This window comes from Podarcis filfolensis, assembly GCF_964270895.1.
Source record: "Podarcis filfolensis genome assembly, chromosome: 1".
NCBI lineage: Eukaryota > Metazoa > Chordata > Lepidosauria > Squamata > Lacertidae > Podarcis > Podarcis filfolensis.
This window is the reverse complement of record NC_139604.1, coordinates 84,946,168-84,971,904: the sequence shown is the minus strand read 5'-3', so window position 1 is coordinate 84,971,904 and position 25,737 is coordinate 84,946,168. Positions and strand designations below refer to the sequence as shown.

Genomic DNA, 25,737 nt, shown 5'->3' with positions numbered 1-25,737 from the left:
GAAACAACAGAAAATGAACCAGATCATCAGAAGAAGCTGCAAGAATCCACTCTAGCCTACGTGAAAATTGGGAAGCTGGAAAAGAAATACCAAAATGTAGGCACTGGGCTCAAAAATCCCAAGCATCATTAGTAGAGGGCTGAAATGGCTCAGTCGCTAACTAACAAAGAAACAGAGAGAGAAGGAGAGACAGAAAGAGAGAAGGACATACACACAGAAGCATGAGAAGTAGGATGACATTGGCCTGCCACGTTAGCTTATAACATCGATTCAGTTTGAAAATATAGACTATGGCCCCAGACTTGATTCTGAAGAATGAAATGTTGCCACCTACATTGCAGCTGCCACGGTTGAAGATGTCAGTAAATGTTAAGTCTTGTCTCATTCATAAAAATTCCTCTTAGCTTCCATCAGATAAGTTTTAAATTTTCAGTGTTGGGCTTTACATACATACATATATAATATATATATTTCATATACTATATCAAAGCTTAGAGTATTGATTTTTTTTCTTTAAAAAAGGGATTCAACAGCTTTCTAAACGAGAGGCATTCCTTGCTAAATATCAGGGTAAAACTCTGACCCGTGGTCCATGCTCTGCAGCACTGGCTTCTGATCCAGGGAGGACATCCTGCTCAGCATTTCTGCAGACAGTGCGTAACTATTGCTAGATTTCTCCTCAAACCAACTATCTAGTGCCCTCTTGGCTTCGAAGTTGGCAATAGGTGGTCCATTAACAGCAATTGTCAAAAGGTCACTGAGCTGCTCCAGGGTGAGCCGAGAGCGATTGTTCTTGCGCACTCTCTGCAGGGCATTGCGCCCCTTTTCGCAGCAGGCTGTGGAGGTGGGAAGAACTTTGAGGATCTGGATGATTTTGTTTAAAAGAGGAAACCTCTGCCTGTATTTACAAATGTGGCCGATTAAATCTTTGAAACCATTTTTGGTATAATAATCCACCTTGAGTTCCCGCCATTCCATGAGCAAGCTCCCCCTGGGGTCCATGCCTTCTCTGCTCACTTCCGTGGAAAAGGTTGGCACGGCTTCGAGGTGCTCAAAAATCTGCACCATGTCTTCCCTGCCATAGCTCATAAGCTCCTCTGCGCTCCTCGGCCAAGCTGCGAGGTCAAACACTTGGCAGGCTTTCACAAATGCCCGGCTGCGAGGTTCAAACCTTTGAGCGAGAATCACCTGGGTCTTCTGGCATATCTTTTCTCGAATGGACTGGAATTTGGCTTCCGCCACCCGTAGGTTTTTCACAGCGACGCCATTGAAGCTTTCTCGAAAGCTCTCCTCAAACTCCTGGAGATACTCGCCGGGAGAATCGGAGAGCCTGCTGATCTCTTGGATGGCTTCCTCGATTTTGTCATCCACCTGTGACACAAGGAGGTATTCGCCTTGGAAGACAAAGGCAAGGCGCGAAAGCACGGCGATGACGTCCAGCAGGAAGTAGATCAGCTTAATTGACTGGTAGTCCATGAGGAACTGCAGGAGAGCCAAGGCAATGGCAGACGCATCTGCTCTTTGTGTTTGGCCGCTGACATCTTTGAGATGGGCCACCACTTCCAAGTAATCCTTGATCAGAGCGTTGAGGACATTCTGCTCCCCGATGATCCACTTCACTGCTCTGATGTCTCCCAAAAACTCGGTTTCTTCACAGAGAGTAGCAGCAGTGACCCTCAGCTCGCACATCAGCCTGGGAGAGTAACGGTAAAAGCTGAGTAACTGCTTCAGATTGTTCTCTAGCTCCTCCAGGCAAGGAAGCTCTTTCCCACTAATTGCATCCAATATCTCCAAGTGCGGCTTGTGTACCATAAGGGGCAGACAGAGCAGCCAAGGCAGAGTCTTTCTGATTGTCATGTACATGTTAGCTCTAAGGCTGGCAGTGATGTTAGCACCATCGACTCCCAAACCAACACTCGGCTTTTCATCCTGCAGCCGGATTCCCAGGGTGGAGAAAGCCCTATCTAACGCTTGGATGTAACTATCGGTTGCAGAAAAGCCCAGCTCCTGGAGAGAGAGGAATTCAGTGGCCGGAGGCCCATCGCTGCTGATATACTGCACGTAAACCGCAACTGTGTCGGTAAGCAAATCGTCGCTCTGCCCGTCCAAAATGATGCTGAGGAAGGGAGATTGCCTGACCCGTTCGACGAGATCTTCTCTAAGAGCTCGCGCAATGTGATGGATCAAGATTTGACAGTCTCCCTCGTTCATATACTGATCCACCACTTTGAGCTCGCACTTTCTCAGTAGTTCCGCAAGAGGCCTGAAGTCACAATAGGGCCGGCCTTCCATCGCTAAATGGTAGGCTGTGTTGAAGAGCAGAGTCATATTTCGGCACATCTCTTCCGTCTTCTCCGGGTGCATCCTGAGCCTGTAAAGTTGCAGGCACTTCTTGTGGAGGTTGCTCTGGCTGTGAAGTTTGATTGTGTGTATCTTGAACTGCTTGGAGCCGATGATGAAAGCCGAAGTCCGAGAGGATTGCACCGTATACTGGCGGCAGACGTGGCACCACATTTCGTTGAGCGTCGGGGAGTACCTCAGAAACCAAAACTTCTTGAGCCACTCTTGCTTGAAGCGCCGAATCCTCCTGGTGACGGCGGACAATTTGGAAGGCTCGTCTGTGGCTGTGATCATGTCATTGGAGACAGATTCGTCTGCTGAATCCACCTCTTGGTCGTCGTCCTCCATGATGGTGGGAACAGACATGATGCTTTCCGAAGCTGCGAAAGAAAAGAAATGAGGGGGAAATGGAGAAGGTTTAAGGTAGGGTTGTAAGAAACAACACAAAACTGTTAGACAACTATCCCACATGCCCCCCCTTGGCTACTCATGCCATTTGCAGCAAAAAATGAACATGTTACCAGAGTAAATTTTGGTTTATAAACATTCCGAGACCCCCTCATTATCTAAAATCATAATTTCCAAGAGTCCATGCAAGCCTGGGTAGCAAACGCCACTCTGATATTCTGACTACTTTCATATTCACAAAAGGGCATCAATGACAGAGCATGTCCCGAAATGAAATCAAAAGAGCTTCATAAAGAAATGCACACTTGCATTCAACCAACAAAATCCTTTAGATAAGAGAAAAAGGGAAAATATTAATGACATACTTCACACACATGCCACAAGCCAGTATATTTCATATTCAACATAAGAGAGTCAATTGCAATTTCTAGGTAAGATTCAAAAACAACAATATGCTGTTCTTTCTCCTGCAAGGGAATGCATCAAGAATACAGCAAACAAATTCGCTGCAATGGAATTTTTTTATTGAAGGTGCCTGATTACAGTGAAAAGAAACATCATGTTTCATCATTACAGTCAATCCCAAGACCACTTGCTCAGAGGACTATGTTCCTGCTTCATGAAACCCACCAGCGAGACCTCAGGTCCTTCTCAGAACACTCAATGCTGGAACATATTTAGTCACGAATGTCAAACAAAATGGCACTCCTTATACAGTGTTTGAGGAACACTTTTCTTGTGTGTAACTTACCTGAGGGGTATGAAAATGCTTGGTACTCAGGTACCTGAGGAGGTAGTAGAGGTGCCTCGGCTAACTTGCCAGATCTTAGCATGTTTAGTTCAGCCTGCAACTCACGAATCTTCTTCTTCAACCGTACACAGTTGGGACACAATGAAGTTGTCGGGATCTCAAGGGCATCATCCTGAGTCGATGCCAGAGACAGATCAGTGGGGCTGTTCACTTTAAATGACAAGGCCTCTTCCCCTTCGTCTTCCAGCAGGCCAATGTCTTTAGAGCTGCGGGGGACTTTCCACTCACCCTCATTCCTGCCTCTACTGTGATTTGGAGAGCTGTGATGAATACCAGGCCCACAACCTTCTGAGGCATCTCGCACTTGAAATCTGGAGGACTTTCTAGTGGAAGGAGCAGAATTCTTTATCACCTTGTGCTCTTCCATCTTTGTTGGCTCTAGAGAAGCCTCTAGAACATCTTTGAAGATGAGGTCTATTTTCTTCTTCTTCGTTTGGGGTTGAGACACACCTTCTTCAAAGCTGCGCTTGTAGGAACTCTTCCCTTGCTTTGACGTGGTGAGCTCGAGGGGGTAGCTCATATCATCTTGGTTTTCTAGATTTCTTTCTGACCTTTCCCTTAGTAATTTTTTATCTCCTAGAAAGAAAAAATCAGGAGTTGGAATTATCAGTGGGAATTCCGCAACATTCCTCACCCCAAAGCAAAAGCAAACTGGGAGCACACAAATCTTCATTTTTCACATGTTTGCATTACCAATAAGGGAACTTATTGGAATGAAGGTCTCAGGAAACCTAAGACTGGAGATTTGTTTAAAAGGGAAAACAGTCTCTAGGAGGCAGACATACAGAAGTAGGCCTCAGATGGTTTTAAGAGAAGCAAACTATAGGAAGGTGGTCTAAAATAACAGGCAGCCAACCTGTGCTGGAATGAGGCAATAATGTTCAATGTGTTGGTTTGTTGAAAAGATAACTTTTACTTGGTAAAACGTATCCAGCAAATAATACATGAAGGGTGTGATGCAGACATTTCCATGTGAAACCTGTAGGCTTGAAGGACCATTTTTCTATTCCAGAGTGACAGGAAGCGTGAGAACACAAGGAAATCACTCTCTCATTTCCCATATCACTTATTAGCAAAATGAGGTAGGACTTTTTGAGTGACCTCCAAGGTCGGGGCATACAGCTGGTCCCGACAAGATTGCTAAATGTATGGCCCCTAGCCAAAGTTCACCAAAATAAAGCGGAGAGATTGTGCATATTAGCAGTTACTTAAAACAAAGGGAGTAGCCATATATCCTTACCTGGAAATTCAGAAGATGATGGGTTTGGTTCAATTTCCATCTTTCTTCTTATCTTGCAAATAACTCCAAGCATCAAGACACATGGTTGCTTCCCAAACAAGGTGCTGTTTTATGCTGCTATGTATATATATTTCATTTTGAAACACGTGTGTGCTTTTGTAAGAGCTATATAGGAATTTCAAACGCTGGCAACAAAGTCCTGAACAACTGCAAGTCTAAAGCTGCTATGAAGGTGAGTACAATTCCAGATAGTGTGATGGTGCACGGGCACCTCATTATCAGCATTTATCTGTTGACGGCGCAAGTCTTAGAGTCTGCCTATAGAGATGGAGAAGCCAGGCAAGACTGAGCCCATGCCACAGCCTAATTAATTTTTAAGTGTATGACAACTGGCTGGAGGTCCAGATTAGACATGGCAGATGGTTTTTCTTCCAAATCACACTGTATTCTTGGACAAGAGTAGATCACAACTGGGTTTCTATTTCCATTCTAAATATGGACAGCAGTGCATGTAATCTGATGATAGTATGTAATTTGGTATTAAGTACAGAATCAATCAACCTGGGGGACCCATCTTCACTGTAAACACAAAACACGTTACTAACACTCATGGGAGGAAAAATTAAATTAAAAATGTGTTTGGGCACTACTTCTTGGAATCTCAGAAGGTGGGCCACGGGTGGGTGGGTGAGTGCTGGCAGGCAAAGCTTTGGTGCCAGGCTTGGGGAGGTACTAGGGGTTATGGTTTGGGTCCAGACCTGCTATTCTGTGAATGGAAGAGCTCCTTTTTGTTTACAAAAGTAAGTTGGATCCAGTGCATGCTGCAGCTGTGTGCAATGGACCAGAGTGGGTGGGTGGGTGGGCGGGCAGAGAGAGGTAATTTTCACTTGTTTCCTCTTCTCCTGCATCCCCCTCCTACGATGTTTTGGAGGGTGTCCCAACTGTCCAGAGCAGATGGGGGTGGGTGGGTAAGGCACGCAACACTACAAGGAGAATCAGCAAAATTCACATCCCTCCTCTTCTGCCTAGAGGGGCATCCAGTTTGTGGAATTTTGCTCTGCACAACTCTGGATTCCAACCCCATGACTAACTACACGAGACAAACAAATTAAAGGAAATGACTAAATATGTGCAAATGCGCTTAATTTGCACGCCTTATAGAAAGGTTGCTATTTTAGTCATTTGGTGGTTTTAGTCAATTAAGTAATTGACTCTGTATACATTTGCATATGAATAAAGCAGTGCTTCTGAAGAAAAGTATCCCCTCTCTGTTTTTAGGTTGGGCAAGCACCTTCTGCAGCAACCATCATCATGGTCATTTGCAATAGAGAAGAGGGAATGCCTTTTATACAGCAATGTCTGCACCCATAGATTATTTAAAGTTCTTGAATCAAAATTACTTAACTTTTTTTTTAAGTGCTGCCCAATTAATCGGGGACAGCTTTTTAACCAATGAAGAGTATGTACTAGATAAAAGGCAACCAATAAAATGCACCACAGCTGCAAGAACTTTTCCATGGTGAAGGATTGCCAACTATCCCAATATGTGCATTGCATCAATACGAGGAATTAAACCCCATATTGGGATTAATCTCCAGTCAGGGGAAGATTTTAGTCACAAGTTGCCTATTTTTGTCAGGAAGGCAGCAAGTTCAGATCTAAATTTAGGAACTCTTGGGTATCCACCAGTTGGACCTTATCAAAATTTGAAGCCACTTTCTTAAATCAAAATGCCGAGGAACTTTTAAGAAAAATGCTCATTAGACGGAGATGCATGAATTCTGCAAGTTGTTCTACTGTTGAATTTTTTAAAAGCCAAATGCTGAATTTGGCTTCCAGCTACTCTTTCTATGTGTAGAATTACATAATATATTGCGCTGTCATTAACCAAATGAATGTCAACCGTTTCCGGAACACGGGTGTTTGAATGAAAGAATACTCAAGAGGTGACTGCATAGGATTTCCTGTTGCAGTTTGTGGTGATGAAACGGATACTGACAAGGTATTTCTGTACTTTTTTTAAAACACACACACACACACAATATTTCTAGCTTGTCTTTGCACATAAAGCCCAACCCGAGTTGTAGACAGAGCTCTGTGCAACAGACACCCTTGTGCCAGACCGTACCTTTTCATCCAGCATCTGCGCCCTGCACTTGTGATTTAGCAGCAGAGTGCGTTCTCATGCAGACATGGCCCATAGGATATACAGAACTGCCTGATTCTGAGAAATACCATTGGCCTGCCTGGTTCAGTGATGACTTGCTCTCTGAGATTTCAGGCAATTCCCCAACACCACACACACCTGAGATCCTTTTATTGGAATGGTCAGAAAGGACTTTCCTTTACCTTTGCTGTGTTTACTTCTACCCCCCAGAACTGGGCATGGCTAAGAACTTGGGAAAGTTCTTTTAGTGAAACCAAAGACGACAGGACGGGAGCTGCGCAAGACCAGGGTGGAAGTGTGTGGGCCCTTCTACTCTGCGGAGTCCCGTTCAAGAGACTTCCAACTGAATGATGCCCTCACACATGCTTTCAAATGTTGTCTCATACTGCGGGGCCATGACACCTGTTACATTTTGCACCGATAAACACAAAATATTTTACACCCACGAAGGGTTGCGGAGGCAGCAGGAGGAAAAAGCAACCACCACAACTTAACTTTGTCCCTCCTCCCCATTCTTCTCTCCCAACCGCTTTCATCAGTGATGGAGACTGTTGAGAAGCACCTTTAAGCTGACTCATGGAAGCTGGCTCTCGCTCTAGGAAGGAACCCACAGTTCCCATACAGCAAATGCCTGCCAGCCTTAGGCTGATGGCCTATGGACAGAATGCATGTAAGAAAAGGGGCGAATCCTCTACTATTGGCAGAAATTCCCGCCGCAAAGAACCTGTCCTCAAATTACCTTAACAACTAGAAGGCACTGCCACCAATCTATCTCTACACCTGGGGCTGTGTCCCACTTCACTTGCCAACCCCCTGCTGCCATTGCTGTCTCTCCATCCCTGATTCACCTAAACTTCTGCCATTGTTTTAAATCACCACTCTTCCCCTCTCAGTGTCTCTCTCTTCTCACTCCCAATCCATGGCCATCGCTGTTGTGCGACCTGCCTTCACTTTTGCTCTCCCACCCCACCCTGACTTCCAGGATTGTGATGTGGCTCAACAAATCCTCCAACAAGGGCTCCCATGATGACATCCTTACATTTTTATTATATAAAAAGATATATCTCTGATGTGTATAAATGCCTGCTGCTCTTTGTCACCAGTGTAATATTGTGAAGTCCCTCTAAGTATTTATTTTGCAATGGGAAGAGGACCCTACAAAATGAACCACAAGCCAGAAAATCCAGTCCAGCAAAGGGCATTTCTTTCGACCTAACGCTTCTGACTCACAGGCAGGCATAAAATCAGCTGGCACACACACACACACACACAGCCCCAACAGCGCTATTTGATGGATTTCATTTCAACCAGGCATTCTGCTCATTTCAGTCATTTTGTGATATAGAATGTTTTGTTTGCTGGTTTTAACCCCCTGTCACCCAAAAAGAGATGTTTGTAGCTGCTTCAGGAGCCATCTTTGTCAGAGAAGAATGCTAGAACAAACTCAAGAGACAGAAAAGGGAAGGGAAAGGCACCCACCTCTTGTGAGGTTTCTGTTGATGGTCTCCTGAGACATGCTGTGCAATCGCTTCATATAATCCTCGCTGTACCAGACCCTTAGCCTCTCCCCTGGCCGGATGTCTCGACAGGTCCGGAAGTAAATCCTCTCGCTGTGCTGGAACGCCATGAGGTTCTGTTCTCTCTCCTCCCGGGATATGGCCACATACCTGAGGACAAGGACAGGGCAGTTTTTGACTTACAAGGAGGCTTAGACAGAAAGGAAACATACAGAAGCCACAGTGCAGCATGAGTGACCTTCAAAAGGGAGACACAGGCAGAGGAGTATTGGATGGCATGAATAATGATATGCAACAAGCTACAAGGAAATAACATGCACACACTGAAGGAATATCAAACAGCTTCTTGAATCTGGTATATAGTTGTTGCCTCTGTCTAGGAAGACCAACATTGTCAGTGCAGGCTTTTAACCCATTTAAAAGAGGGACAAGGAACCTGAAGCCCACCTGACGTGGCTGCACTGCAACTCCCTGCAGCCTTAGAGAGTTTGGATTTGATATCCTGCTTTATCACTACCCATAGGAGTCTCAAAGTGGCTAACATTCTCCTTTCCCTTCCTCCCCCACAACAAACACTCTGTGAGTGGGGCTGAGAGACTTCAAAGAAGTGTGACTGGCCCAAGGTCACCCACCCAGCAGCTGCATGTGGAGGAGCAGGGAAGCGAACCCGGTTCACCAGATTACAAGTCTACCGCTCTTAACCACTACACCACACTGGCCCTTAGCCAACATGGCCAATGGTCAGGGATAATGGGAGTTGAATTCCAACACCTGGGGAATTCCAACACAGGTTCCTCTTCAATATCCGAAAAGCACATGCCTGCTTGTAAAGTGTTTACAATGGCCTTAGATGCTGGGCCTTTGGACCTCACTGCTTCTCTTTGTTCGTCAAGCTTCACTCCCACTCTGGTAGCCAGCAGCCAATTCTTGTAATGGGCCTATACAGAACAAGCTGCTGCAAAGAAGCCATTTTGAGCACCCTCCACATAGCAACTGCTCAGCGAGAAGCATTTCAGCCTCTGAAAACTTTGCACCAGCATCACCTCCCCCTGTCAGTTTTTCTCAGTGATTGATTGATATCATTGACAAATCGCTTCCCACAAATCATTCCAAAGCACTACAACAATAAGAAACAGCAACAGTAAAAAAGATAGAAAAACAATGTCACATCTAATTTCATATCTCTTTCTGTTTGGAAATGAAGGGGACAAAGATGGTAGTCAAATTTCTTACTGTCAAAACTTACAAGAGATAAGGCTGCTGTCGGGCAACCACACAATCGCCACTGCCATGAGCGCAAAAAAATAGGCAAACACCAAAAACTGGCTCTCACAAAGTTGGGTGCCATTCTGGCAACCTCATGAGAAAACAATTTGTCTACCATCACCAAGCCACTAAGTTACAGCTCAAGGGTAACACCAAAATCCACATCAGGGATTTTATTTGTCAGTGAAAATAGTACAAAACAGCATGCAGCGTTTCCAGTACTCTTTATCTGGCAAACGCGGAAAGTTCTTATTATATAGCACTTGTATAAGTTGTGTTCCAAAGTTATTGGGTGGAATTCAAAGCAGTGCCAAGGAGATCATACCATCAGTGCAAGCATCTCTGCTTGGCCTGATGGAACAATTTATCCTCTCCTTTCCCTGCATGCTGTTCCGGGATTTCTCCAGACCCCCCAAAAGCCAATTTCTTCTGGAGGCAGGCAAAGGGGTAGTTCTTATTAACCCTGTAAAGTTTATCAGTCTTGCTTTCCCATGTTTTAATGAATTTATTGCTTGCCTATTCTACAAGGAGCTCAAGAAGGCATACACAGTTCCTTCCTTTTTATGCTCACAACTACACTGAGGTTGTTTAGGCTGAAAGATGGTGACGGGCCCAGTTTCACTCAGTGAGCTACATGGGAGAGTAGGGATTTTAACTCAAGTGTCCTCCATCCAAGCCCACCACTTTAACCACTGGCTGCCATGTTACAGATGAAGCAGCTGAGAGACAGTGGCTTGCCTAAAGAAACCTTAAGAGTCCGTGGGGGTGATGATCTGAATCAAGAACGAACTTGCTTGCATCTCTTAGCCATCTTGACACATTAGCTTTACCTAGTTAGTCACACTAATCCTTGGTGTGCACATTTCGATAATCTGCATGCATAAAAGTAAGCAAGTTATCAGGTGAGAGGCAGAGACAATATGAAAAACTTACGTTATTAAAACCTAGGCTTTGGTACTGAGCGAGAGAGAGAGAGGTTGCTGGAGCAAGAGTATTTTTCCAGTAATTGTATGGGAGCCATGTTTCAAATTTAATTGAGAGTTACTGATGATTGTGCACAAACCGTGCTTAGTGGATTGCATCTATATTGCGGAGCTGGCAATGTTTGAATAAGAGAGAGGGCAGAGGTCATGCCGCATTACTTCTGCTAGCATAAGAGCCACTCCTGGGAATACTCCCTTTTAACAGCAGAAACAGCTTCTGCTCTTCCTCCGCAAGGTGATTTATCACATACCACACCAGCCACTTCCATTAATATCCTTCTAATATGTGTCCGATGAGCATACTTGGCTGTCATGCTCATATTGCACTGCACTACACTTTTGCAAAATAATTAATCATAGCGTCAGAAAAGAGACAGGTGAACACTAGACTCCAAACCTTCATTTACTGCGTTGTAGATAAGTGACAGAACAAAAGCTGTTTAGAACTTGGAGTATTTAACACTGATCCAGACCCCTCGGATACGAGCGAGCTGCCTTTCCCCTCTCTGCCTCAGTTTTAGTTTTCTGCTGACTGACTGACAACTCAATTTATTACACACATGCTATGAGCGTGCAGGCAACTTCTTTCACAATCCAATATACAGAGGGGGCTGATTCCATCTATATTTTTGAGTGACTGGGGAGAAGACACATGCACAAAGCCAAGGGATCTGGACACCGCAGGGCTGAGATGGGGAAGCTGTGGCCCTTCAACTCTTCTTGGACTACAAATCCCCATCACCTCTGACCATCAGCCAAGGTGGAGGGGGGTGATGGGGAGCCCAATGTCACCTGAAGAGCCACAAATTCCCCATCATTGCTGTAGGTTAAGTCAAGAAGAACAGAGCAGCTTCTGACTTTGTAACTGAGCTTCCCCCACCCCAGCCTCATTGCCTAAGCCAAGAGGAAGACAGAGTGGGGAAAGATGGTGCCATTCCAGGTAAGCATCAACTCTCAAGAGTCACTTCTTTCCCCAGTTGCACTAGGTTTTCATGGGTTTGCTGAAATCAGATGCACTCCTCAGACATTTGGACACAGGAGTTGCTCTGACCAGGGGTTTTTTTCTTTCCTGGTGTGGTTGCTCTATTTTCTTTTTAAAGGAAGAAGAGCTCAGAATCAGTCCTAAATTAAACAATTCCATTCAGTTAAATGAACATCTACTTCTTTTCCAGATGCACTGGGAAAGCTAAAAAGCACTGGCCAAGGGTCTCCCTGTCCCAGAGCAACTGTTGTAGTAATCTGTTTGAAAGAACGAGTCACCTTTTTATGTATGCATATGTGCTTTTATACAGGCTGTGACAAGCAATCCCAAAACCTAATTAGAGATTCAGAAGATGTCTCTGAAAAAGCTGTAAGAAACTTTCATGCATGGATGCTCAACTCTTGGATATACCTAAATGGACAGCTGAGATCTCCAAACTATCTTTGCGAGATCCTCATGAAATCCTTATTGCTGTTTCAGGTAAGCTGTATGGTTGCAGTAATCTCATCAGTTTTGTAAACCACTTTGAGGTTTACAAATCAAGCAGTATATAACTTTTTATGAAATAAATAAAATAATAAACAAGGCAGTTGAAATCTGGAACATTACTATTTGAGAGGTCCCTTTTTGTATAACAATGCAATGGGCAGATTTGTAGCTTTTTCTGTATATCTTTAGGCACATGAACAAACTTTCACACTAGGAACATTTCCAAATCATTCACTTTTCTTTTGCTCCTTCTTGATGAGCAAATGCTTTTTGTCCTCAAATTGTCCGTAAAATATAGCAAAACAAAAAACATAAAACCCACCCCAATCTGACAAATGTGTCCTGATAGAAAAGTGCTATTTGTGCACCATGCAGAGATATGTAAGCTGTAAACTATCCTTGAAATGTCCTTGAAATGGAACACAGGCTCCAGAACACAACTTGAAAGCACCCATGTAGAGAAGGAAAGACGTTGCCCAACAAAGAGTTTGAGTTTTAAGTATTATATATTTATTGTTAACAAAAATACTCATAAATTTCCATCATATATAAGAAATATTAGGGCAAGCACAGCATTTCAGTCAAACAAGGGGCATTTTAAAACATGCCAGGTATACACAATCACATACAACATCCCCTTGTGGGGATGATCACAAAGAAAGCATTTCAGAGAGCAAAGAACTCATCCCTTGTTGCTAATTCCCCATGGAAAATAAATAAATCATGGGGCATACCTTCATTTGCCCAGATATGTTTCTCTATATATTAACATCCCAGATTCCTCAAGCTTAGCTTTACGGCTTCTTATCCTGTTCTAAAAGAAAGCACGCAGCGTGTACATTTCTCCCAAGTGCCAGAAATCCAGAGGCCACAAGCACCTGAGCTTCTCAGAAAAGGTCAGCGGTAGCTGAGAATGACAACTTGTTTTTTGTCTCTGGGATCAGTTCTCCAAGAACTGATAGCTGAATCAACAACACATCACAAAAGTTTGAAACGGGAAAGCAAAGCAACCTTATTCATCCTAATGGCTTGGAGACAAGCACATATGAGACACCAGGAGTTTTGTAACAGACGACATTCCTATTATTTAATTTATAGAGTGCCATCAATGGACATGGTCCTTTATAGGGTTAAGAAGAGCAAAAGAAAGAGGTCTCTACTCCAAGGAGCTTACAATCTAGACTTGCTTTGGAGGGGAGCAAAACCCATCCACTTCGGTGGTGGAAAGCTCCGAGGACCAGGCACTTCCAGACCCTGCGCCATTATTTCCTTCACATTAATTTGCAACGAACTGGTGCTATGCCTGCCTCAGAAGTATACAAATGCTGAACTTTGTTAATTCACGAAAAAAGTGATCCACATTTAATGCCATATGGATTTTAAATTCCCTGCAAATAGGTGGCAATACTGCAGAAAAGTGAAGTTTCCTCTGAAATAGGCTTTCAAAAACAAGTCTGATTATATTTTCATCATTTATTTATCGCATTTATATGAAGCCTTTCTATCAAGGCATCCAAGGAGGTTTGCGGGTTAAAATATTAATACAAAACAAATGGCGCAAATTAATCTCAGGTCTACTTCAGGAGCTGAAGTAGCTCCTGGCCTAACACCCTGGCCTGGCCTTCTCCTCTCAGGGAACTCTGGTCTTAAGTAGCCCCATGGAAAGTGGAGTTGGGGCTGCCCCAACATGTTTTAACCTTGACAGCACAATCCTATTTGTGTTTACGCAGAAGGAAGTCTCCTTGAGTTCATTAGGGTTCCCTTCCCTGATAAGTATGTGTCCTAAATTTATCCTCACTGCCAGAAGGGCCTTGTGGAATGTAGACTACTGCAGCTATGACTTTAAGGGGATTGTGTCTCAACTCTTGACATCCGTAGGGTGCAGAAGAGCAGGTGCAGGTATGAAAAGTGTACAGTGCACATGCAATTTTAGCTTATGTACTATAGCAGGTGTGAGAATATGATCAAACATCCAGTTCCAGAACCATAGTGGAGTCCTAACAGGCCAGGCTAGACTACATTTAGAACTAAGTAGACAGTAATCTTGATTCACATAGGCAGTAGCTTGCATCTCCTGTTTGCCCTATTCCTGGATTCAAAAGAACTGTATGAGTTTAAACTGGGCAAGCAACCATGCCATCCGCACCCACCCTGTGTGTACCAGGCTCATCTCCTTCCGCATCTTTCCTGTGTATGGTAAGGTGGCAAGACTTGGGAGCATTTGGCTGGACACACTTGCATACCTCCCTAAGATCGGAAACCATTTAATGTGGGAAGTCTGGGAGATGGGTGGGAGTGAGTAACACCTGCTGCACCAGTTTAAGCCCTAACATGTTCTTCTGAATGCATGCATAGAGCTCCTGTTAAGCAGTAAGCTGGTACAAGGAGAACATGCACCAGGAAGCCCGTGATAAGACAAGGGGGTTAAAAAGACGACATCGTGTTTGCAAACAAAAGAGCAACTCTGATGATGTCAGGAGAATTACATTGGTGTCAAAGCCAGCATTTGAGCATGCTCCAGTTAGTTGCTTCTGAAAAAGCCATCCCTCAACTCAAAAGGTTGTATTTGTGAGCTCTTTATTTTTTTATTTTAAAAAAGGTACAGTTTGGTATACAGTAAGCCCACAACTTGCGCACATTTAACTTGTGTGCGTTCACCTTTGACATATATGGGTGGAAAGGGGGATGGGCATCCAGGAGAAAAGGTTTGGCAATTCCACACACCATTACACCCAATGTGTTTTGCCTATATGCAATTTTGGCTTTAGGTGCAATCCCCAGAACGTAACCCCCATTTAAGCTGAGGGATTACTGCACTACTCTTATGAATATCCTAAAGAACTGAAGATGTAGTCTGGCATGACCAGGTAGAAAAATTAGCAGGCTGGCCAGTGGTTTACCTTATCCAAAACTTGTTTCTAGCAGGTTTAGCAAACTGATTACAGTGCAACTTACTTTCAAAAGAATGCACTTGTTTTTATGGACTGCAATGTTACCAATTTCTGCTAGATAACCCCTCTTAAAGGCCTAAAGTGGCTGACACCTGCCATAACTGCTTTTGCTACCTGACAGAAAAAGCTGATGAGTAAGTCCAGTCTGCTGGGTGGTGCTTTGCGCACTTCAGAAGCAGGCATTGTTTTTTCCTATTTTTCCAGGTCCCTCCTTTTGTCAGTATCTACTCAGCTTTAGTACTCAAACCCCAAACCACAATAGCTAACTATGGCAAAGAATGTAGTCCGTTTACGGCTCTTAGATCCACATAGTGCATTTGCAGAAGTAAAAGGGGCGGGGGGAGCATATATTTGTGGATTGTTTTACCTTAAGTGCAATTATTTAAATGCAAAGCCTAAGTAACGTTTCCTGAGCATAAAAGGTTAAGGAAACAAATCTATGTGCACCTTGACTCCATAGAGCAAGACAGCCATTAAATTTCACCTATGTGTATTTAAGGTGTTCACAGCTTCTAATACAGGGCGGGCAAGCAAGGTGCTGCGCTTCCAAGTGCACAGAGCAAAGCCTACTGCTAAACTGTCATAATTTATATTCATCTTTATAGGGAACTCTCACTGATCTTCCCCAATAGTCATGCTAATGATTTATTTTTCTTTCTAATCCAACATCAGCTACTCTTTCCTGTTTAATACGAAGGGAGCTAGAAGTGGTGCTTTCTCTTCCGTGACCTAGTCGTCCGAGGAAGAGGCGTCTGCTTGGGATGGCTTTGGCTATTCCCTGCCTTGGGTTCAGAAGGGTTCACTGGTGCTGCCACCTGGCTAGTGCTGGGAACCTGACCCTTGTTCAAAGTCTGAAGCTCGTCCTTGATTTTGGTCAAGGTCTGGCACATCTGGCTGACCTGCCCAGTCAGGTCAGACATCCTCTGGCTGATCACAAGCATGTTATTTGCCATGTCTCTGTGGATTGTTACCAGCTCTTGACAGAACTGCCTGAAGAGCTCCGTCTGTTCAATGTGGGTGTCAAAGAGCTGGCGGTCAAAGCCAGAGATGGGTGGGCTTTGAGCATAGGGCCGAGGGGGCCTAAAGGAGGACTGGGAACATGGGTTTGGTTGCCTCATTTCCTGCCTTTGGTTAATAACATCCGAGTGATCTGACAGAGAAGAAGAATGAAGGTATGATGGTATGGAGAGAAGGTCAGCTTCTTCTGCGTGCCTCTGCAGTGATGAAAAGTGGTGTTGCCGCGAGGGGCCGGGCACCTCCACATCTTCGTCAGCTTGAAACAGAAACAGAAAACACCGGATTATTTACATGAATGTTTTCTTCTGAAAATCTCTATTTCAACAAGTTCAGGAGAAGCAAGCATTCAACTTGGAATTTTGGTAAAATGCAGAAAGAGATTTTTTTTTTAAAGAATAGACTACGGGGTTGATTCCTTTAAAAAGAATTTATTGTGTAATGTAAATGTCAATTTACAAAATGCATTTTGCTTAGAATCCCTCTAAGATGACTGTTTTGAAGTCACTAGGTGCAAGGTCAACTATAGATTTTTCTTTGGGGCACAAAAATGCTAACAAAAAAAACTGAAATTATGCACTTCCTGAGATAAGAGGAGAGTTAATGGTAGACTTTCAAGTGTACACAACCACCACCATGACTGTTGCTTTATCAATCTAATCACATACTGATTTTATATTAAGAGCTTCCAAAGTCATTTCATTCAGAAGCAGCAATTGCAGAGAATCATTTCCTGTGAGGAGTCATCCACCATTAAGTAATCTTTGTCAATTTGTATGGGACTAGTAATCCCAAAGCAGTCCATAGCTCACTGGCGGGGCTCTAGCTTGCAAAAAGGTTCCAGGTACCATCCAATAAAGGATCTCGGTGGCAAGGAAAGGGGAGACCCCTGTCAGAATCTTGGAAAGCCAATGGCAGCTGAAGAAGACAATACTGGAAAGATACAACTAGGCAGCTTCATGCAATGGCACAAGCCACTGTGGGTGTGTAGTAGGGATAGCCAGTGTGGTGCCCTTCCAGATATTGCCCAAGCCAACATGGCCAATCCTAAGTGATGCTGGGAGTTGGAGTCTAGCAACATCTAGAAGGCATCACACTGATATCCTCTACCCATTCCCTTGGTTTACAGGAAGCAGCTCTCGTGGTAACACCACATTTCCAGTTTCTGCTCTTCCTTATCAGGGACAAGAGGCTTCACCACTGTAAAAAGTGATTTAGTGCAGTTTTTGCATGCTTTTCCTTTTTATCAAATATAATCCAGAAGAGGAAGTTTAACACTAGTACAGAATAATAAAGCCAACAAATAGGAGTTTGGCCATATCTCATTGGATTTTTATGGCAAGAATTTCTGTTGGAATGGCTAGCATTCAGAACTGCTAGTGGTCCGGTCTAAGACTAAGCATGAGGCAATGGGTCATAGACCTCTCACACTGCTTAATTATATTTGCCGTGTGACTAGCTGAGCCTTATAAGCCTAGACCGTAGTGCTGCCTGTTGAACAGGGAAAACTACAGAAGACCTTGATGATAAGTGCAGCCTATGCACTTATGGAACTTTCTTCAGGTTTAGTCTACTAGATCAAAAGCTGCAAGCCAGAAGCATACTGCCAATCTCTTGTTTCCACAAGAGCAACGAAAAATAGTTGTTACCCTACATTTGTAAAGGCTGTCCTGAATATCACGAATACCTGGTAAGATGTTAAAATGGACAAAACCCAAGCACCATTTTGTATATACAAGTGCCAGGGCTAGATCACATAATCACAAATGTGAAAATTCTTGATAGCAGATGAAGTACTGTATGACTCAAGTACACACATTTGCACGCCGTAAGATTGATGTCTTGATTATGGGTGGAAAGATCAATGCCGTTGCCCATACAAATTGCCCATGGATATGCCAACTCCACATGCTACTACCTTTGTGCAGTGTAGAAATATCCACATTTATGAGCTTGTGAACTCATCTAGTGACCCATATATTGGATTTATTAAGGATGAAGATTTGGTTCAAACGTTTGGTCTTCCCTTTCCCTCCGTCAATGTGTGCACACAACCTTCCAAGCATCTTCACATTTGCCATTCCACAGACCATGGGCACTGACAAAACCTATCCCTTTTTTGCTAACTTGACCGAAGTAGCACAGCTCATGCCAGTTCATTCAAGGTGCAGCTCCCTACAATCTATTCCTAACCCAAGGCTGAGGGAGGAAATAGGGTGGAGAGAACCAAAGCGCAACAGGAAATGCCAACCAGAGATAACAGTTTCACTAGTAGGGCAGGGCTGACCTTTCGTGCAATACATACAGTTCTTTGGTCAGAACTGATCTGTTCAGCAGGGGACCAGGGGGGAGGTAATACTTACAGCTGGTTGATGGGCTGTCAACCACGTCCAGATCCGCTCTCCGGAAGCCGTGCATCTGGCGTGACGAATGCAGCGTCGACTCGATGGCTCTCTCGTGGGCGGTCAGGACAATGGCCGAGGGCCTCCCCGGGCTGCTGGGACTGGAGAGGGACCTCTGCATGTATGCCAGTTTGTCTTTGGTCCTTCTCTTCATGTCGTCCCACCTGTGCTTAATATCTTTCACAGACCTGGGGACCTGGCTCACCGATGTGATTTTCCTGGCTATACTTTCCCAGATCTTGTCCCTGTCTGCGTGGGATAGACGTATCGTCTCCCTTCCAAACAGCCTGGCTTCGTTCCGAGTCACTTCCGTGACCAGAATGTCCAGCTCCTCCCTGGAGAACTTGGGCTTCCTCTTTCGTTCTGTCATGTTCCTTGAGTTCAATATCCCACAAAGCACAAATGGGTAAAAGGAAATCAATGTGAAGCACCCAAACCGTTACAAGCAAGATACATGACCAATTGTACATTCACTCCCAGCTTGCCGAGGTTCCTCTCCTCTATTCACATAAAGCTTTCCATTTCCCACTGCTAAATGTAGAAAGTGTCAGAAAGTGGGGGCTTTTTTGGGGGGGGGGAATTCATACACAAGCACCATGTTCTTTTTTTTTAATGTAATCTTTCCACTTAAAACAGGTATTTGGAGGCTCTGTTCAATCATTCTTCCAAAAGAAAAAAAATATATAGCACATATTCTTTGATACAGAACAAATTACATGGATTTACTTCTATAAAAGAGAGGTCATTGAGTCCAGCAATTCGATTGTGACTCAAGAACCTCTAAAATGGGTCTTACTAAGTTTCTCTCAATTAATTCCCCCCCCCCTTTTGTATTTGCTGAAGATATCATCAGTGGGTTTTAATAAGTAACAGGGACTGAGACAAAGCAGAAACAAATGAAGAGTGGGATACTAAGAGGAACCAAACCTACAACTTGGCTTGGGAGAAGGGACTTTCCTGCAGAAAGCATTCCCTCTATACATACAAACACGTACCCTAAAACGTTTTGCAAGATTTTTGTTGCAGGCTGACACCAGAACTTCCACCAGCTATCTCAGGACCATCTCAAACTACAAATTTAGCAGGTACCAATGATATTTCTGCTATATCCTATGACCTTGCATGCTACATATGTACCTTTTTTTCCTCCATGGATCCAATTGAGACTTCCCATCCATGCACACATGACAAATACTCAGCAAAACAAACAAGCAAAACCTCCTCCATGTTATGGAGCATAAGGTGCTCATCACATACAAAAGCGGAAAGAATAGGATAAACACATGTGAATTATTCATACAATCCGTATGTTTTGGCTCTAGTGGCCTTGGGTAACTTGCTGTGCTCTATTTGGTCTAAAGAACAACTTTTATGCATGTTGTTGAATCTAAATCTCAGCTATAACCATTTGTTTTACACTGCACTCCTAAACCTAGTTATTCAGAAGCACATTGTGCAGAGTTCAATGGGAATTACTCCCTAGTGCTTAGGACTGCAGCCTCAGTCTGGTTATTAAATTTTTCTTAAGCTATATATTTCTTTAAAATATATCTGAACTGCAACATAAATCATGGGGAGGGCAGGGGGCACCCGACCCTCTTAGCTTCTGTTTTTAAAAGGGCCCTGTATGCTATGTCAGAACTATAGTTTCCACTTATTTTATGGTTTCAGCACTCTGGATCACCCTTGCACAGTGCAAGCCATAAAATAACTGTTCTATTTATTTTTAAAATTCTGTATACCCTTCTCCCCACTTCCTGCAAAACGAGTTGCTTAAAGCAGCTTACAAACATAAAAGCAGCAACGATCCAATCATTTAAATACAAATTACCAAGCTAAAATATAGCAGCAAAAATCAACAACAGAAAGATACACGATTAGCCACCACTGTCTCGTATCTGAGCAATTCTTAGGAAGAGAACCATCTCAAATGGTGTAGCTCCATGCGGTGATCACTGAAATACTGCACCCTGGTCTGATGCTGAAAGGCAGTGGGTGGCCTTCTTGTTCACCTTTGCTAGTGCAAAAGAAGCACACTGCACTTCTCCACCCTCAATCAGAGCGGCTCAGCTGCGGAGAATATGAGCGCCCTCTCTCCCGCCTCAGTGGAGATTCCACTTTCTGTATGTCCACTCTCTCCTTCCATAAGCTTTGGTGGTAGAAGCATCCCCAAAAGGAAAGAGAGGAAAGTATAGCCAGCTACAACAGGAGAACATCTGAGAGCACGAAAGTGACGGGGCAGCAAACTAAGAAGGGGGGTCAAAGTGCCTTCACACTCTGTAGCGAAGTTCAGACAACACTGATGCGTATGACACTTAAAGGAGTTTGCACATAACCTACGAATGGATTTTAAAATACCAGACTGGTTTTTGAAGCAAGGTGCAGGTGGCGCCCTGACTTCTCCTGTCTTCTAGAGGACATGGTCACCTCGACCGTCCAACACCTAGGCCTGCCACCTGAAGCTGCAAATGGGTATTAGCGTTATGACATCTTTTTCAGCTGAAAAATCAACTCTAATAAACACTCTTCTCTTCTCTGCTTCGTCAATGCACTCTACTATCCTTGAGTGTTTTACAGCTTTCCTTTCTGTGTCATCTGCAAATTGAATGAGCAGAACACTAGGATAAAGGAATTCCCTTAGAAAATGTACAAGACAGCTTCTTATTGGCTTAACTGCCCTAGTTAGAGTTTCATCCATCTGTTCTTTTCTTTTTAAGTTTAAGAGCAAGAGATCCACCAGGAGCAAGTTACAGGACAATCAAAACAGGACACAACACCTAATTAGCTGGCAGTATTCAAGGCCGGGAACCATTACGTAAATGGTTGTTGGGTAGGCCTTTAAAAAAATTTTTTTAAGCTTTCAGGGAGCAAGTTTAACAACAGCAGCACATAAAACCACCATGTACAGAAATAATCTTTGGAATGGGGTAGAGTAATAGCTCAATGGTAGAGCAAGGGCCACGGTTCAATCTCCAGGTAGGGCTGGAAGAGCTGCTGACTAGAGAGCTGCTGCCATAGATTATGAATTCTGCAAGCAATTCTGCAAGCAATAGAAGGGGTGGGGAACCTGATGTGGTCAACGAGCCAAATCCTTATCACCCCTACCCCTTGCAGGTCATATTTGACATGTGGGTAGGGCTGCTCACCTATCCAAGTTCTTTTATATTGTAATTTTATGTTATGAACCACTCTGAGATCTACAGGGCATTATACTTCTGTTACTACTATTAATAATAATTTTATTTGTTGCAATTTCCTGCATTGCAGGGAGTTGGACTAGATGTCCCTTCCAGCTCTGCAGTTCTGTGATCCCTGGATGTCACGGTGATGCACTATAAGCACCCAATAATAATCACATGGCGCTTGATGTTGGGAGACTGGGTGTGGGGATAAATGAGAGCATAAGATCAACAAAGACCCATCTAGTTCAGTGGCCAACCAGCTGCCCAAGAAGCAGCACAATGAGGACAGAATATGATCATTGACAAGACTGTCTATTTGGGGGGGGGGGAGTGTAGAAAAGTAGGGGGAAATGGAATGGAGTTACCCAGAAAAAGGTAAGGCTGGGTAGGACAAAAGCGCTCCACACTGCAGCACTGTGTTATGGCTACTGTTTGTAATGCTCATATAACATCTAGATGGCTTGCCCTTTTCTTTTCCTCAAGTATATAATCAACTTGTTAAATTCCCAGCTGGATTGCTTTGCACAGCTAGGTTAGTAATTCTTTGGCCTCATTTAGATTCACCTATAACACAATTAAGTCACAAACTAACCAACGTATAGAAGGGGAAAACACAATATATGCATGGATTTAAAAAGAAAGGAAAATTCAAGACCATTATTAGTGTCTTCAATGTGTTTTAAGTTCTGTTGCTATAGAGCCAGGTTTGTAAGTAGCACAGACAAACATAAACACACACACACCTGTCTCTCTCAAAAGCTGTCCTTTAGGGAATGAGAAAGCAGGAACACCTTAAAATAGGTTAACCTGTTCTGTGCTACATGAGCAGAGTGGAAAACGAATTTAAAATGCAATAGGAACAAACAGATCACAACTGTCAGTGACAGGCAATAAGAAAAAAATACAGTGGTACCTCGGGTTACATACGCTTCAGGTTACAGACTCTGCTAACCCAGAAATAGTACCTCGGGTTAAGAACTTTGCTTCAGGATGAGAACAAAAATTGTGCTCCGGTGGTGCAGCAGCAGCAGGAGGCCCCATTAGCTAAAGTGGTGCTTCAGGTTAAGAAAAGTTTCAGGTTCAGTACGGACCTCCAGAACAAATTAAGTACTTAACCCGAGGTACCACTGTATTGTGGGTGTTCCTAGTTTTGCAGATGCACCAAACACACTAATGAATTCTATTTCTCCAATCGTGCCTTTATAACCAACGAGGAAGACAACAAATTTCAATAAACAAGCAAGTCCAAACAAGATGGCTTAGGGAGAATTTCCTTTTTCCTGATTTGCCAACAACCCCCGGAAACCAACAAATTTTGTTAAAAACACAGAAAAGCAAATAATAAAGAATAATAAAGAAGCAATGAGCCACTTTGGGAGGAGTCAATGTTGATCCAAGTTCTTCTCTTTGCTGCAAATGTAGCCTGACGACTCAAATGCCGAAGCAGATCAGAAAACGGAAATGTGTGTCTCTTGCCAGAATGCGGAGTGATAAAATCAGAAAGCAAAAGCTTCAGGCAGGCAGCAGTCATTTCCAAAGCACTAACCACAAAGAATGTAAGTAACATGCAGCCTTCCTCCCCTAGGCCTTAAATCCCACGGGAGGAAGTGGGAGGTGAAATAGACAAGAACTAGACTCACCTCATCCAGTTTGATGTAGTCTCATCAGTCCCATCTATGGATTTGTAGCGGTTGTTCTTATCAACAATCTGGAGAGAGAGGAAAGGTGAGGGAGGAGGATACACAACCAGAAGAAAGATATGTAGCAATTTACTTTCAATTCTAAGCATCACTTCTAAGTTATTTCTTGGGCAGTATTACCATTTAGCTTGGGAGAGAACTGGGAGACAGTCTACAGAAGAACTGTTTGCTTCCAAGGGACTGATGCTTCAACAGTAAAAATCTTGCTCTAGACTTTTAGTACAGTCATACCTTGGAAGTCAAATGGAATCTGTTCTGGAAGTCTGTTCCAACTTCCAAAACGTTCGAAAACCAAATCGCGGCTTCTGATGGGCTGCAGAAAGCTCCTGTAGCCAGTCAGAAGCCCTGTTGGACATTCGGTTTCCAAAAATAGTTTGCAAACTAGAACAGTTACTTCTGGGTTTGCGACATTCGGGAACCAAAACATTCGGGAACTACTGTATTTTTCGCTCCATAAGACGCACTTTTTCCCTCCTAAAAAGTAAGGGGAAATGTGTGTGCGTCTTATGGAGCGAATGCAGGGGGGAGGCAGGGAGGAAAGCCCCTGCGGCTCTTGCGGGCTTTTCCCCAGGCGGGAGAAGGGACTGACTTGTAGAAAAGCCTGCAGGAGCCGTGCGCTCCTTAAAGGGTGCGCAGCTCCCGTGGGCTTTTGCGGGGGGGGGGATTCCCCCACCTCGTAGAAAAGCCCGCAGGAGCTGTGCACCCTTTAAAGAGCGAAACCGCTCTTGGGGGCTTTTCCCCGAGGAGGGAGAAGGGACTAACTGGCCACTTCAGTCCCTTCTCCCTCCTCGTAGAAAAGCCCGCAGGAGCCGCACGCTCCTTGAAGGGTGCGCGGCTCCTGTGGGCTTCTGTGGGAGGTGGGGGAATTCCCCCCACCTCCCGCAGAAGCAGGGAGAAGAAGAAGATCTCCCTGAGCTGCTCTTTGGGGCGGGGGGGGGGACCCTGTCCCCCCCCAAAGAGTAGCGGACAGGCTGCTCCCTGAGCTGGGGGGGGGATAATATTTTTTCCCTTGATTTCGCCCTCTGAAAACTAGGTGCGCACCCTATGGTCAGGTGCACCTTATGGAGCGAAAAATACGGTAAGTTGTGAAAAGCAAGGTACAGCTGTATTCCATTCTAGTCTGCACTTTAAACCTGGCTGCAAGCAGGAAGTGCTCCTTTTGTGACTGAGCCACGGGAACATATTTTCTTAGCTCAAGTTTTGAAGAACTGAACTCAATGGTTCCTCCACAGCCACACCACTGAGATACTTACCAGCCAAGAGAAGAATCCTGCAGATTTATCCTGACTGGAGAGCTTCCCTTCATATGGTCCAAAAATACGACCTTTTGGGATAACTTCGTTCACACAGCGTACATCCCGCTCTCCACTGGGCTCTTTCACCACTTCCATGCCAGGTGGAATAGTCATAGCAGCTCGGTCAGGGATGCCGATGGGGACTGGAGCATCCGACACGAAGACGGGCGGGCCATGGTTTGGACATTCATCCACAAAATACTCCTGGCAGGACTCACAGACTGTAGGGCAAGAGGAAAGAAGATTTTACTCTGGGCCATGGAATACTGTCAAAGAGATGCAACTATTTTTCGTAGGTTCTGATGGTCACATCAAACTTGTTGGCGAGGTAGAACTTCTCATCAAATTTCTAAGCTTTGGGAAGTTTTGCAGACTGCTTTGTGAAAGCAGTTCTCAGCCTTGAAGAACCTATGCTGTCCAGAGACTTGGGAAGAGGTGAGTGCGCAGTCCCTGACTGTCCCTGTCCTTGACAGCTGGCAAAGTAATTTTAGCTCAGCCCTGATGTTAACATAGAAAAGTACAGCCATACCTTGGAAGCCGAACACCTTGGCTCCCGAACAAATCGGCTCCCGAACGATCAAAACCCGGAAGTGAGTGTTCCAGTTTTCGAACGATTTTCAGAAGCCAAATGTCCAGCGCGGCTTCTGTGGCCAATCGGAAGCCGCGCTTTGGTTTTCAAATGGTTCCGGGAGTCAAATGGACTCCTGGAACGCATTCTGTTTGAAAACCAAAGTACCACTGTAAAGGTTTTCCAAGAAGGCATAATTCACAGAATCATACAGGGGAAAATAATAAAACACCTTCTAATCCACCCCCTGTTGCAAAGCAGCATTTATAATTTTTGCCCACGAATTGGCCCCACTGTAATCCAGACCAAATTCATCTGCTTGGGCCTCCAGCTTTAGCCAACACCAGAGAGACACCGCTTTGAGGGTGAGCTACATCAGCTCTCCTTACCAAGGGTTGGGGCAGAAAGAGGGGAGCACGCCT

The 25,737-nt window shown here is 44.2% G+C and overlaps 1 protein-coding gene across 2 annotated transcripts in view; it reads right to left on the bottom strand.

Moving 5' to 3' along the window:
* PRDM11 (PR/SET domain 11) overlaps window positions 1-25,737 on the bottom strand; it is a 41,767-nt gene continuing 16,030 nt past the window's right edge. The window contains exons 4-8 of one of the 2 annotated variants that reach the window (XM_083576349.1): window positions 24,706-24,968; window positions 23,393-23,460; window positions 8,446-8,633; window positions 3,500-4,135; window positions 1-2,720 (exon numbers count right to left, since the gene is read on the bottom strand). In XM_083576349.1, the coding sequence (XP_083432475.1) occupies window positions 559-2,720; window positions 3,500-4,135; window positions 8,446-8,633; window positions 23,393-23,460; window positions 24,706-24,968 (3,317 nt within the window). In that variant the 3' untranslated portion in view covers window positions 1-558. The remainder of the gene's footprint in view (window positions 2,721-3,499; window positions 4,136-8,445; window positions 8,634-23,392; window positions 23,461-24,705; window positions 24,969-25,737) is intronic. The other variant, XM_083576350.1, reaches the window with a different exon arrangement.